Source organism: Dasypus novemcinctus, chromosome 23, assembly GCF_030445035.2.
Source record: "Dasypus novemcinctus isolate mDasNov1 chromosome 23, mDasNov1.1.hap2, whole genome shotgun sequence".
Classification (NCBI taxonomy): domain Eukaryota; kingdom Metazoa; phylum Chordata; class Mammalia; order Cingulata; family Dasypodidae; genus Dasypus; species Dasypus novemcinctus.
Genome location: NC_080695.1, coordinates 41059805 through 41073902, shown reverse-complemented (window position 1 = coordinate 41073902; position 14098 = coordinate 41059805). Strand labels below are relative to the sequence as shown.

At 43.9% G+C, this 14098-nt stretch overlaps 1 protein-coding gene across 3 annotated transcripts in view; it reads right to left on the bottom strand.

The window, feature by feature from the left end:
- DNAH3 (dynein axonemal heavy chain 3) overlaps positions 1-14098 on the bottom strand; it is a 192099-nt gene that overhangs the window by 22189 nt on the left and 155812 nt on the right. For all 3 annotated transcript variants that reach the window (XM_058286298.2, XM_071211287.1, XM_058286299.2), the window contains 2 exons: positions 8250-8448; positions 3200-5341 (listed from right to left, as the gene is read on the bottom strand). In XM_058286298.2, coding sequence (XP_058142281.1) covers positions 3200-5341; positions 8250-8448 — 2341 coding nt within the window. The remainder of the gene's footprint in view (positions 1-3199; positions 5342-8249; positions 8449-14098) is intronic.

The window sequence follows — 14098 nt, the reverse complement described above, 5'->3', positions numbered from 1 at the left end:
GGGGACCTGAATCTCTGGACTAACCATGTGATAGCCAGGCCCTGAGCCTCAACAGACTTGCAACTCCTACACTCTGGTTTATTGGACTTACCCCACTCAGCTAACATGGAGGTGAAGAAGGTCAACCATCACACCAGGGAGCCAAGAGTGCCTACAACTGAAAGCAGGAGAATTGCATCCAGCATCCATGTGGAATCTAAGCCCCCTCTTGATATAGATGTGGAGTGGACACAACCATTCTAAGGTCCACAGGATGGAGGAATAGAGTATGGATTAGAGTGGACTTACTGATATTCTATTCATGAACTATTGTGATTAGTAATCGAAGAAAATGTGGCATTGGTGTAGAGAAAGTGGCCATGGTGGCTGCTGGGGGTAGGGAGTGGGAGGAAGAGATGTGATGTGGGGGCGTTTTAGGGGGTTGGAGTTGTCCTGGGTGGTGCTGCAGGGACAGTTACTGGACATTGTGTGTCCTCCCATGGCTCACTGGGTGTACTGTGGGAGAGTGTGGGCTATGGTGCGGACCACTGACCATGAGATGCAGTGGTGCTCAGAGATGTATTCACCAAGTGCAATGAATGTCTCATGATGATGGAGGAGGTTGTTGTTATGGGGGAATGAGTGGGGTGAGGGGGGTGGGGGTATATGAGGACCTCATATTTTTTTAATGTAACATTAAAAAAAAGAAGACAAAAAAAGAGAAATAAGACAATAAATAAATAAATAAATGCACGTGTAACTATCACACTTACATAAATTGTAGAATATTCCATTTGCCTTAATTCATTTAAGAATGTACCTTACAAGTGTCTCCATATTGGTACATATAGAAAAGACTTGTTTTTTTTCATGGCTACATAGTATTTCATCACAGCAAAACACAATACTTTATTAAACGGTTTAGAGGTAGGAGTTTTAAAGGCTATGGGAGACATTGCTTTGCTCCTAGGAGGTGGTGAGTCGGAAGTGAGACTTTTGTATAAAGTTAGGATCCTCAAAGTGTTGTACCTTCATGTTATGAAGGACAGACATCAGGTCACTGACTCAAGAAAACACTATGGAAGCTCGTTACGTGTCTGGAGTCTGGGTGGAAAAAAAATAACACTAACTCTCCAGTGTTAAATAAAAATACAAAGCTTTTGCCACATGCAGATGAGGAGTGTGAATTTACAGTACCCTGTAGTAGGGGATTTCCAAGCTGAGAAATTTCCCATTAAATTAATTCTGCATGGTGAAACCCTTGGGGCACCAGTGTTTCTATGTACAAAATTGTTCTTTTGTGATACTCCAAAACCCAACTATATGAGATTCGCACAAAATAACATAAGCTTGCTGATGTGAGCTAATGGAAAAAAACTACAAACCACATGAGGAAATAGATCATTAGAAGGGATAAAAACACCCAAAAGATTACATCTGATCTCTGAAAGAGACTATAAAAGAAACAGTTCTAAAGTCATGAAAAAGAAGGAATACAAAGCATAATAAAAAGTTCAGAATTCTATAGAAAAAGAATACATGGATCTGGAATAAAAAAGATAAAACTTCTAGAAATGGAAAACATGGTCATTGAAAATAAAAACTCAAAGCACTGAATTAGAAGAGTAGATTAGATACAGATGAAGAGAGAATTAGTGAACAGAAAGGCCTAGAACCAACGATCTATGTAGTAGCAATGGTCCTCCCTAGCATCCAAAGCGTGTCTCCAAATACCATTGCCTGTTAAAAGAGCTAGGGTCCCTTGGAGAAGGTGAGGGCTGGGGAGGTGGATCCCCGAACACAGCAAAGAAAGACAATGTGCCTCCTGAGGCAATGGGAGGTACACATTCCCAATGAAGCTTCCTTTGCAATCATCCCAACTAAATCTGACCAACCCTCTAGAGCTAACCTCAGTTTACAGGAAATTCTAAGGGATAGGAATATGCTAACCACTGCCATTGGATATAACCAACAAAGCCTCTACTGGCACAATATTATTATTTTATAGAACTGATTTTGACCTTTTCCCATTTCTCTTCCTTACCTTTCCTCATTTCCCCCTTGTTTCTTTATAAACTGCCACATAAAGGACAAAGGTGCTAGAAAGGGGTCATGAATTGATATCTTAACAATAACAGTTCGGTGTTGTATAGGAACCTGGAAATCAGTTAATTTCAGCTCCCTCCTCTGTCTTCCTCCAAGGGCCAGAGATGGTGGTATTCTATCCCAGGTGAGGGGGCATGTCAAACTCCTAGCTTTCTCAGGAGAATGCCAGCCTTGTCACTTGTATTTCTGGTAGCCTTTCTTCATTCAGCAACAGAAAAAACTAAAGCTTTGACTTCTCCCAACAGAACAGAAAGCTAACCTACTTCTGTCAAAAACTCATATGCTTCTAGATGTGTAAACTATTTCTGTATATAATCACAGGAAACTGTTGCATACCTCTGGGGAGATTAGGAGGAAGATGTACCTTTCACTCCATACCAGGGTTTCTCAACCGCAGCACTACTGACATATTGGGCTGATAATTCTTTGTTGTGGGGGTTCTCCTGGGCATTGTTGGATATTTAGTAGCATCTTTGTCTTCTTCCCAACAGATGCCAGTAGCACCCCCCCCCCCCACACACACACACCGGTTATGACAGCAAAAATGTCTTTAGACATTGCCAAATGCCCTCTTGGGGGCAAAATCACCTCCCTCTCCCATTGAGCCACTGCCCTATACCTTTTTTGTATTGTTTGATTTTTTTTTTTTTTTTACCACATATAGTATTAGTTATTCAAAGAATTTAAAAATTTTTGAATCAGAAGAAAAGTAAAAAAGCCCAGCAGAGAGAAGCAATACTTAGAAAAAACGGTTTATGGCAAAGATTAACAACACAATCAGCAGGCTGAATTCAGCCAGGACAATGTGTTAAAATTTTTTTTTGGTGAATGACTTATCAAGATTAAACAATGGGAGATTTCTGCATTTCTAGTTTCTCTTGAAAAATAAGATAACCTGGACATACTGAGCTCACATGGAGCTGAGCAGAAGCTGTCCCCTTTAGGCAGGAAAAGAAGTCACCCTGGCACCACCTTCAGTTTGCTGACTGATTGGCCTCCTAAGCCATTTAAGCCAGCTGTAAGGAATATGCTGCCATCATCCATGCATGTGTTCTGGGCTTCCTATATTCTAGCCTCATTTTGAGTTTGATTTCACACGATGTACTGTCCTTACCTGCCATTGGGTCTGCACCAGGAGACAACACAAAAATCAGTGGTACACAGCAACTGGAATCATTGTATGAACCCTGGAGATCAAATGTAGGAGGTTCAATGTACACCTTTCCCATGTTTTCAGCAATGAACTCCCGAACAGCTGGAACAATTTTGTCTGGCCGCAGACATCGGAGGATTACCATCCTCTCCAGTCCTTGAAGGAACTTCCATGGTCCAGGGAATTTCTCCTCGTGGGGCCAGGCTGAGTCATAGATAATCTTCCATTCGTTAATGTGTTTTTCCAAATGTTCCATCAGGCCTTTCAGTTTTGGCAGTGTGGACGCACGGACAACTTCTGCCCATGCCTTCTCAGGCAGCCATTCAGGAACAGGGTTGGGGAAGGGGTTATCCAGTGCGATGCCTCCAGTGAGAAGGAAGTACCAGATTTCTTCATTAATCTGATTTTTCTCTTTCATGATGCCAACGGTCAGGAGGAGGGAGAACAGCAGCTTGTCCTTTTCAAACAGAGAGCGGCAAACATTTTTGTAGATGCTCAGGGTGAAATGCTCAATGATGTATTCAATGCGTAGTTCCAGCTCTTCACTCTTCCTGCTGTGAGCTAGGGACTGCACATATAGATTAATGAACCAGGTCAAGGAGTATTGGTACATGGGCTCAATGTTGGCCAGGTCCGAGATGCAAAAGAAGATGGTGGCAGAGTGGACAGCCACTGGCTTGTAGCCCATCCGCGTCTCATCAATCTGCATTTCTGTCAGGGAAGCAATTTCCTGTTTCTCAGAGATTTCTTCAGACAGCAGCTTAGAGGAAGACAAAATTTTGATGGCAGTTTCATCCTCAAGAATGTTGCCCTCAGACATGGAGAGGACTGCCAGGATCTTATCTTCAATTTCTTTTAGCTGCTTCTTGTTCTTGGCACTTTCCACAATCAACTTATTCTTCTTCTCTTCCAGTTCTGGCTTCTCTTTGGCAGCCACAGTGCCAAGAAGTTGGTCTTGGAGACCCAAGGGGGTGATCATGAAGTTGAGAAGACAGACTTTGACAGCAACTTCAGGGAGGTAATGTGGGTTCCTCAGGCGGGTTGTGATGTAGAACTTGAAGTCCTGGGAGTATTCAATGATATTTTCACCCAGCCTCATGTACTCAACCCCTTGCTGCTTGAATGTTGCCTTCAGCAGGATGGGTTCAATAAAGGTATCCAGCTCTTCTCCAATGTTTTCAAGTAAGACGGGAGTGCCCAATTGCAGAGCATTTTCCAGTGTCCTCACATAGTTAGTATCCGAGAACTTGATGACCGACAGCTTATTAGTTTTCTCCATGTTCTTGATCCATTTATTGGCCTGTCCCTGAGGGTCAATCATTAAGGCCCAGCGTCTGGAGTTGGATACAATGATACCATTGTCAATGGAGAATGAGTCAATGGGCAGCCCTGCAATCTGCCAGGCACGGATTTTGACAGGATCCCCTAATATGTTGCTGAGATTGAAGTCACTGGAGCCAGGGATGACCTTCTGTTTGCACTGGTCCAACCACTCCTTTTGGCATTTGGCCCGATAATCTACTGTAAAGGCCCCCAGGTAAGCCACAGTCCCTGAGGACACCAACACATCCCCTGTCAGATTAGTATAGCGGATCCCCAGCTGCCGGGCTGCTTCTGTCCATCTGTCCTTTTCTCCTCCAAGACCACTGATCAGCTTCTCTGCCCTGACCAGCTTTTGGGAGCAGATTTCAATGTTTTCCTCCAAGGTGTTTTTCTTGATGTTCATCTCTTCAAAGTCATCATTCAGGGCCTGGAGACGGTCTACCACCAGCTTCAGCTCTGCTCGCTTCTGGTTCAGCTTCTGCATCTGTGCGTCCAGCTTCCCCTCAGCCTCCTTCAGACGCTCCCGCTTTGGGGCCACCACTTTGGCCACGCGGTCATATACCTCCATGGCCCTCACCCACTTGCACAAACCCTCACAGGCAGATGATACGTTTTTAATGACAGACGGCTGGAATTCTGGGTGATCAATAAACCTTTCGCGGATCCTCTTCATGATCACTGGGGGGATGTTGTCTTTATCATATGTCTTAAGACTCTCCAAGAACTTCAGATCTCCAAGAATCTTTCTGGACACCCCCCAGTAATCTTCTATCATCTTACCTGTTTGGTACAAGGAGCAGAGACAACAGGTGCCTCATTAAGACATTCTGACTGAGATTTAAGACTTCCTACAGTGGCTACTCATCATATTTGGGGAAAAACATCCAAGTTCCCACCGACCTCACCAACCTCATCTTCAGCCACTGTCTCTCACTCTCTGGACATCAGTCACAAAAGACCTTCTTCAGTCCCTCAATTATCCCAAGTGCTTTCCTACCAAGAGCTCTTTGTCTATGATGTAAATGACATCTGGCTGGCTCCTGCCCAAACTGCAGGTCTCATTTTAAAAGCCGCAAAGGGACTACCCTAGGCACTCTTACTAAGGCGACCCTCTAACCCTCCCCCAGCATCTTCTTTAATCTCAGCTGCCAGAACACCAATTCACTTTATAGCATTTATCCCAAGCTGTAATTTTTTGTTTACTTTTTATCATCTCCCTCTCCCTCAAAGCTGTAAGATCCTGCTGTGAATCCAGCACAGTGTCTGATGCTCAGTCATCAATAATTATTTATTGCACAGATGTGACCCTGTATCCCATTTGATAGGTTAAAGCATGTACTCCAGAAAAACATGTTGTTAATCTTAATCTATTCCTGTGGTTGTGAGCCCATTGTAGACAGGACCTTCTGAAGATGTTATTTTTAGTTAAAGTGTGGCCAACTGAATCAGGATAAGTCTTGATCTGTATTCCTGGAGGCGATTATAAGCAGAAGAAATTTAGTAATAGTAAGAGAAAGACACATGAAAGAACAGAAGCTGGAAGTCAATGGAACCCAAAAGAGAAAGGAGAGAAGACAACACTGTGTGCATTGCCATGTGATGGAAAAGTCAAAGACCCAAGGATCACTGGTGGTTAGCTCCAGAACGCCACAGTCTTCAGGGAGAAAGCATTAGCTTGCTGACTTCTAATCTGGGACTTCTAGCCTCAAAACTGTGAGCCATTGAATTCCTGTTGTTTAAGTCTATCCACTTTGGGGTATTTGTTATTGCAGCTGGGAACTAAGACACTGTTCACAATGTAAAGGGCAACAGGAACAACAACCCAAGGTCAAGTATTTTGAATACTATTTCAAATCTTGGGAGTGAGGTGGATGGTGTGAGTGAGTGAGGTGGCTATCTCAAGAAAAGAGCAAATGTGGGAGAAGCAGCTCACAGGCTTACAACTGGACTGAAGGGCACCAATGGCTTGCCCAGAAAATAAAGTTAGGCTCTTATTTTCCTTTGTACCAATTCTGCTGACTAACAACTGATCAAGTGAGTCAGATCCCATCCTGGGACAGTGGTCCTTTTGTTGACATGTTGGAAAAGAGCTGGGATCCTTTTGGGCTCATGGTTCTATAAACCCTTGCCAAGCTTGGGCTTGTCAAGATAGTTACACTTTGAGGTATACTCAGTGAAAGAGGTCAAATGTGTGCCATCTGTAATGTAAGCACAGCAACCAGCCCAATATTTCCCCTGAAGGTTTTTGTTTACCTTCTGGAAAATGATCTGCTTCATTTAAATTCAAGGTACCCAAAGCTAATTCAGTGGCTCTTCTGCTCCATTCAAATGTACTAAATTCTAGGGGATGGGTGAGTAATATGCATGGTCACTTTAATTTTAAAGTGAGGAAGGTGAATGTTAGGTTGTGTGCTAATTATCAATGATCCAAGAAGCAAAGCAGCATTCGCGACCTGGCAGTACTTGGTGTATCTCAGCAGTTCTCAATACCAGTTGCACCTCAGAATCACTGAGGGAGCTTTTATAAAATACCTCCATACCCAGACCAATGCAATAAGAATCTCTGGGGGTGGGACACAGGCTTCAGCATTTGTGACACTCCCTGGTGATTCTAGGGTGAAGTCAGGTTGGAGAACTGGTGAGCTTGTCTTTGCTCTAGCCATCTTATTAAACCTCAGCTGCTTTCCTAAAGGATTCCCTTGTAAAGCCCATCCCCTACTTCTCCATTTCTAACCTTCTTCTTCATGTGGTTTCTGGCCTGAAACCAGCCAGAGAGGAGGGAATGCGCAGCAGTGAGAAGCAGGAGTCGGAGGCTCCCAAGTGAGGGAGCAGGGATTCCTCACACCCCTGAGGAACAGAGAAAGGGCAGGCCTATTTCCAGGATAGGAAGAATTCAAAAAGCAGGAAATATCACTGGCCTTGGTCTTTCAAGTTCTTGCTCAGTTCTAAGATGTCGGTCTCAATATAAAGACCTACCTCTAATTCAGATTTTAAGTAAAATGAATAGTCACCTATTAATGCCTCTAGACTCAATTGTACTTATAAGGGTGCTTTCCTTCCTTTCCTAATCCTTTCTCCCCATTTCTGAGTCTCTACATCCTTACTCTTACCATTGCTCTCTCTGTTTCTCTCTCTCACTCTGCCCCTGTCTTTCTCCGTCTAACTCTCCGTTTCCAGGTCTCTCTCTCTTTCTCCTGTCCCTGCATCCAACTTTGTGTGTGAGTCTCTGTCTCTCTGAATCTGTCTCAGCCTCAGCCTCTGCCTCCCTCCTGGTCTTCCTCTCCTGTTTCACTCTCTATGGGTGTGTGTCTGGGTGTCTGGTCTCTCTACCCATCTCTGTCTCTCTCTCCCACCCACTCACCCCGTGTATGCCTGCCCCACACACAGTGCTCTTTGTCTACCTGACCTCCGCTGTTGCCATGATCGCAGGCGGCGGCCTTGACTCAGCTCAGCTGCACCCACAGATACCTGCATCTTCCCCGCCAATGGCGAGAGGGATGGCAAGAGGACGGAGAGGAAGCACGAGAGAGATTTTGGGGTGTGCGTGCATGTTCTGGCGCTTTTCTTAACTCCTCCAAAACGCAACAGTCCTGTCTGTGGGCCTGGGGTCGGGGGCTGGCACCCTTCCTGCCAGGGACCCGAGGACAGTGCCTGTGTCTGGGTGGGTTGGGATGTTGACAGGGGTTACCGCTGCCGCTGGGGTCCGGCTTCCTCTCTGGTTTCAGCCCTTTCATGACACAAATGCTCTCCATGACCAGCTTGACGGGGCCTGGGGGGTTCTGCATCGACTTCACCAGGGAGATGTCGGTGGGGTTCAGGGTGTCGAGCGCAGCGAGCGCCGCCTCCAGCGCCGGCATGGCCTCGGCCAGGTCCCCCTCACATTCGTTCTGCGGGCAGCACAGAGACAGCAGGGATGAGTGCCTGGGGTCAGGCACACCTGGGGGAGGGTGGGCACAGCTCTGCGCGGCGGGGAGGCAGAGGCAGCGGGAAGGGGCGCTCCCTGTCCAGAGTACTTCAAGGGCTGTGCCTCTGAGAGCTTGGCACGTGGGTGGCTCGAGGTGTGGAACAGTCACCAGGAAGAATGCCCTTGGGGGCTGCCCTGGATGTGTGAGCATTTACCTGGTTTGTAAATCTTAAAAAGTTAAGCTTTTTTTTTTTTTAATAAAAAAGCTTTTTATTTTAAAGTAATTTCAAACTTGTAGGGCAGTTGCAAAAATAATACAAAACCCACAGGACCCAACATATGCCCCCAGATACCCAGATGCAGCAACATTAAACATTTTGCCATGTCATTATCTGTCATTATCTATCTACCTTCCTGCCTAATCATCTATCTTTCTCATCTTCTAAACATTTGAACTTCTAAACATATTTCCAAGGAATATAAGCATGAGTGAATTCATGCCCATAGATCAGGGGTGGGCTGAGAGATGGATTAAAGGATGAGGGTGAGGCTTAGGGGTTGAGTGACAGATGGATTGAGGATTGGGAACAGGAAGAGGGATAGGCATGAGGGAGGGGGAATGGTCAGGAATGGGGTAAGGAGAGTGAGGAATAGATTGCAGTTCAGAGAGGGACTGGGGTGGGGCCAGGGATAGGATGAGGGTTGGGGGATACTGTAGAGTTCAAAGTCATGTGAGAAGGAGGAATAGGATAGACATTAGAGCTGAGTAGGGTGTGAGAGGGTGAGCTCAGGGAAAGGCAAGTGGTGTCTGTTTTGCCCATTATTTGTTATTTAAAGACAAAATTAGTACAATTAAGTATTATTCAGTCAAAAAAAGATGCACTAATTCATGCTACAATGTGAATAAACCTTGAAAATATTATGCTAAATGAAAAAAGCTCACATATTGTATGATTTCATTTATATGAAATACCCAGAATAGGTAAATCCATAGAGACAAAGTAGATTAGTGGTTGCCAGGGCTAAGGGGGAGGAGGAAATGGAGAGCTGTTGCAAAATATAGGTGCAGGGTTTCTTTGGGGAGTGATGAAAATGCTCTGGAATTAGTGTTAATGGTTGCACAACTTTGCTGAATATACTAAAAACCACCGAATTGTATGATTTTAAAGGACGAATATTAATGGCATGAGAGTTCTTTCTTAATTAAAAAATCAGAAATCCTAACGTATAATGGATTTTAGAACTGGAAGGAACCTTTAAGATCATTTAATAGTCTGATTGGCAAATTCCAACAAAAAGGAAAATGAGATTAGTCTTCAGGGAAATGCAAATAGCAACCACAGTAAGATACCACTTCCTACTCACTAAGAATGGTTATTATTAAAATAAAACAGAAAATAACAAGTGCTAACCAGAATGTGGAGAAACTTGGAACACTTACACATTGTTGGTGGGATTATAAAACGATGCAGCCACTGTGGAAATCAGTTTAATGATTTCTCAGAAAGTTGAACATAGAATTGCCATATGACCTGATAATTCCATTCTTGGTACATAACCCAAAGAATTGGAAGCAGGGGACTTGGACAGATATTTGTATACCAATGTTCATAAGCAGCATTATTCACAATAGCCAAAGGATGGAAGCAACCCAAGTATCCATCATCCGATGACTGGATAAATAAAATGTGGTATATACACACAATTGAATATTATTTAGCCAAAAAAAAGAATGAAGTTCTAATACAATGCTGCTTCATAGATGAGCCCTGATGACATCACGTTGAGTGAAATAAGCCAGACACAGAAAGACAAATACTGTACAATCTCTCTTACATGAAATACCTAGAAAAGCAAATTTATGGAGACAGTAAATTACAGGTTACCAGGGGTCAGGGGATAAGGTGTAGAAGAAGTTATTGCTCGATAACTTACACAGTCTAGATAGGCAACAAATTTTGGTGACGGTTGCACAATATTGTGAATGTAATCGATTCAACAAACCACTGGACTGTAAACTTAAAAGCAGCTAAATTGGGAATTTTTGAGTTGTATATGTTACCAGAATAAAAAATTAAAAAAATTAAGAAAAGAGAAACAAGGTCCTAGCAGGCAAAAGGAGTTAACGAAGGCCACACAGGTGGTTAACCAGAGTCAAACTCCAACTTTGGGCTCCTGGCTCCCTACTCAGTGACTTCTTGGTTAGTTCCCCCAGCCTGAGGCTGATCACATGGTGTGATTAAAGTAGAACTTCACAAGAGAACATCAGTTCTTAGAAAAACTAAAGCAAGCAGGTGTTGAAGTCTTTATGTCCTGCAGACTTGCTTGTGCATCTTGGGAGTGCACTCACACCTATGTATATGTGCATCTGAATGTCATGGACTTTTTATTTTAGGTTTTCTGCTTTTCTTACACATTTGCAGCAATGTTTTATTTGGCTGCATCATAGTAAACCTTCCCCACACCCCTGCCAAAAAAAAAAAAAAAAAAAGAGCTATATCAGATGTCTGCAACATTGAAATAGAATGTTCTGCTTCAGGTGGCAATAATCCCTCAATTCCAAGGGCAACTCAGCTGGGGACATCCCTAGAATGTCCACCAGCATGTGAGGCAAGTGAAAAAATTCAAACCTGTTTCTCCTGCTTCTCATGGTTGGCTTCAGAAAGATTTGGAGGAAGAGGAGACCAAAGGTGTTAGCTCAACCACAGCTTTGTATTTTCAGTGCATTTCAATGATTCCAGGTGCCCATGGCATCACATCAATAACTCCATATTACTTTCTTATAAAGTGCCAGACAACTAATGGCCCACGCAGATTTCAGACCTCCCAGCGGCTTCGTAGTTTTGCTCTTTTTCCTAATGGGCAAAGGCCAGTTTCCAGCTCTGTCTTGGAGCAAGCCTCATTTGCAAGTGACTCAAAAAGGCCTTTAGTTGCAACATAGTCCAATAGTGGTTCTCTGCACTGGCTGCACATCAGAATCAGTGGGGAGTACTTAGAACACCCTCGTGGTCAGGCTCCCTGCCCAGAGAGTCTGATTCATTCAGTCTGGGTGGGGTCTGGCCATCTGCATTTGCTAATACTCCAAAGGTGATTCTGACGCACAGCTTTGTTGAGAAACTCTGGTTTACACTATTGCAACACCAAAAACAAAGGGGAAGGGCGGATAGACCTAAATGCCCAATAAGGGAATGGCTACTTCATGGGTGAGGCCCCTCCTTAAAACAGCCATTAAAATGAGTACATGACATTTTGGAGCAACATTTGTGATAGGATGTTAAGGGGGGAAAAAGGGCATGATATTTGTTTGCTAATGTTCGCAGAGACATTATTCACAATTGCCAGAAGGTGGAAGCAACCCAAGTACCCATCAACAGACGAATGGATAAAAAAATATGGTATACACACAATGGGATATTCAACCATTAAAGGAATGAAGTTCTGATACATGCGACAACATGAATGAACCTGAGTGAAATGCTGAGTGAAATGATCCAGACACAAAAGGATAAATATTATATGATCTCACTGATATGAAATAATTAATTCAGAGTCAGAAACTAGAAGACAGGTTACCAGGGGCCAGGGTGAGGCTAAGTCATGGAGAGTTAATGCTTAATTGGTACAGAGTTTCTGGTTAGAGTGATGGGAAAGTTTGGGTAATGGATGGTGGTGATGGTAGCAGAACGTTGAGAATATAATTAGCCTGAATTGCATACTGAAATTCTAGGTTGTATCTTTGTTACCAGAATAAAAATTTTTTTAAAAAACAAACACAGAATTATATAGCACAGTGAACCCTAATGTGAACTACAGACTATAGTTACTAATATAATTATAATATTGCTTCAGTAATAGTAACAAGGGTACCATACTAATGAATGATGTTAATAAGAGGGAAAAATCATATGTGTGTGTGCCATATAGAAACTCTGTACTTTGTGCATGACTTTTCTGTAATCCTACAACTGCTTTAATAAAGAAAAAAAAAGGGAGGGGTGTGATAAAATCACAATTAGCTGTGACTGCAATAATATAATACTATCCATGACAGGGACCTGGAAGGAAATATGGAAAAATGAAAAGCTGTTAAAATAGAATTTTCGGAAGTTATTTCATACTTGTCATTACTGCTACATTTGTTTCTTTGATGAAAACATCCCAATTTAAAATGACCCAGGGCCGGGGGGAAGCAGATATAGCTCTACTTATAGAGCATCCACCCACCATATAGGAGGTCCAGGATTCAAACCCAGGGCCTCCTGACCAGTTTGGTAAGCTGGCTCATGGGTAGTGCTGCCACACACAAGGAGTGCCATGCCATGCAGGGGTGTCCCCCGTGTAGGGGAGCCCCTCGCGCAAAGAGTGTGCCCCACAAGGAGGGCAGCCATGCGCGAAAAGCGCAGCCTGCCCAGGAGTGATGCCGCACGCATGGAGAGCTGACGCAGCAAGATGACACAACAAAAAAGAGACAGATTCCTGGTGCTGCAGAGAATGCAAGTGGACACAGAACACAGCAAATGGACACAAAAGAGCAGACAACGGGAAGGAGGGAGGGGAGAGAAATAAATAAAATAAAATAAATATTTAAAAATAAATAAATTTTAAAAAATAAAATGACCCAGGGAACAGGTGTAGCTCAGTGGTTGAGAGCCTACTTCCCATGTAGGAGGTCTCCAGGTCCATCCCTGGTACTGCCTTAAAACAAAACAAACAAACACTGGACAGTGGGACTGTTTGAGAGACTAGCAGCACAATGTACTTTAACAAAAAGTCATCAGATCTGCAGCAATTCTAGCAGCATTTATTATCCCCATTGGGGGAAAGGAAATGATTCATTAGCTTACAAAGAATAGATCAACTTAAGCACAACTTTATGCTTGTACATCATATGTGCTGGAGGTGGTACTCTCCTCCCAGTCCCCTAGCTTTCCCATCCTGGGTTCCACTCACATTGTTGAGGCTCTGCTTTGCATTAGGCCTCACCCCGGGTGCTCCCTGATGCCATCCGCACATTCTAGGGGTGCGAGGAGCATAGAGAAAATGAGCTGTCCTTGAGTGGAGGGAGTACCATAGCCCTGAAAGGTTCAGGAGGGAATTCTAGTCCCAGGGAACGGGCAGAACAAACACCAGCTGCTTCTCCTCCTTCCATAGTTTCGTCTGCTCCTGAGTCACCTCCTGGATGTCACTCCCAGGACCCAGGGAGGGTGGCAAGACATTAGATCTCACCCTTTGTACCGAAACCCAAGGTGGCAGTTATTGCCCAGCGTGGGTGGGGTGGGGAGCCCGGGTCATCTCCTTGTAAAACTTGCCTTTGCAAACTTCCCCTCCCTTCTGCTTCAGTAAGTCACTGCTGCTCCAAGAGGAATGCAGGGCAGACTCCTGGGTGTGATTTTCCCCTTCCTTAACATATCTGCCCCCCCCCCCCCGCCCCTTGGAGCTTTGTCAAACAGGCAAGTCCAATTGGATAGAGGGCAGAGAACAACTGTTTTGTACAATAGCCAACAATGACCTGTTGTGTAAGCCCTGACTGTGTGCAGGACATGGGCTACAAACTTTACATGTTTTTCTCCTAGGATGCCCATTTTATAGATATGGAAACTGAGGCTAGAAAGGAATAGATTGAAAATTGAGCC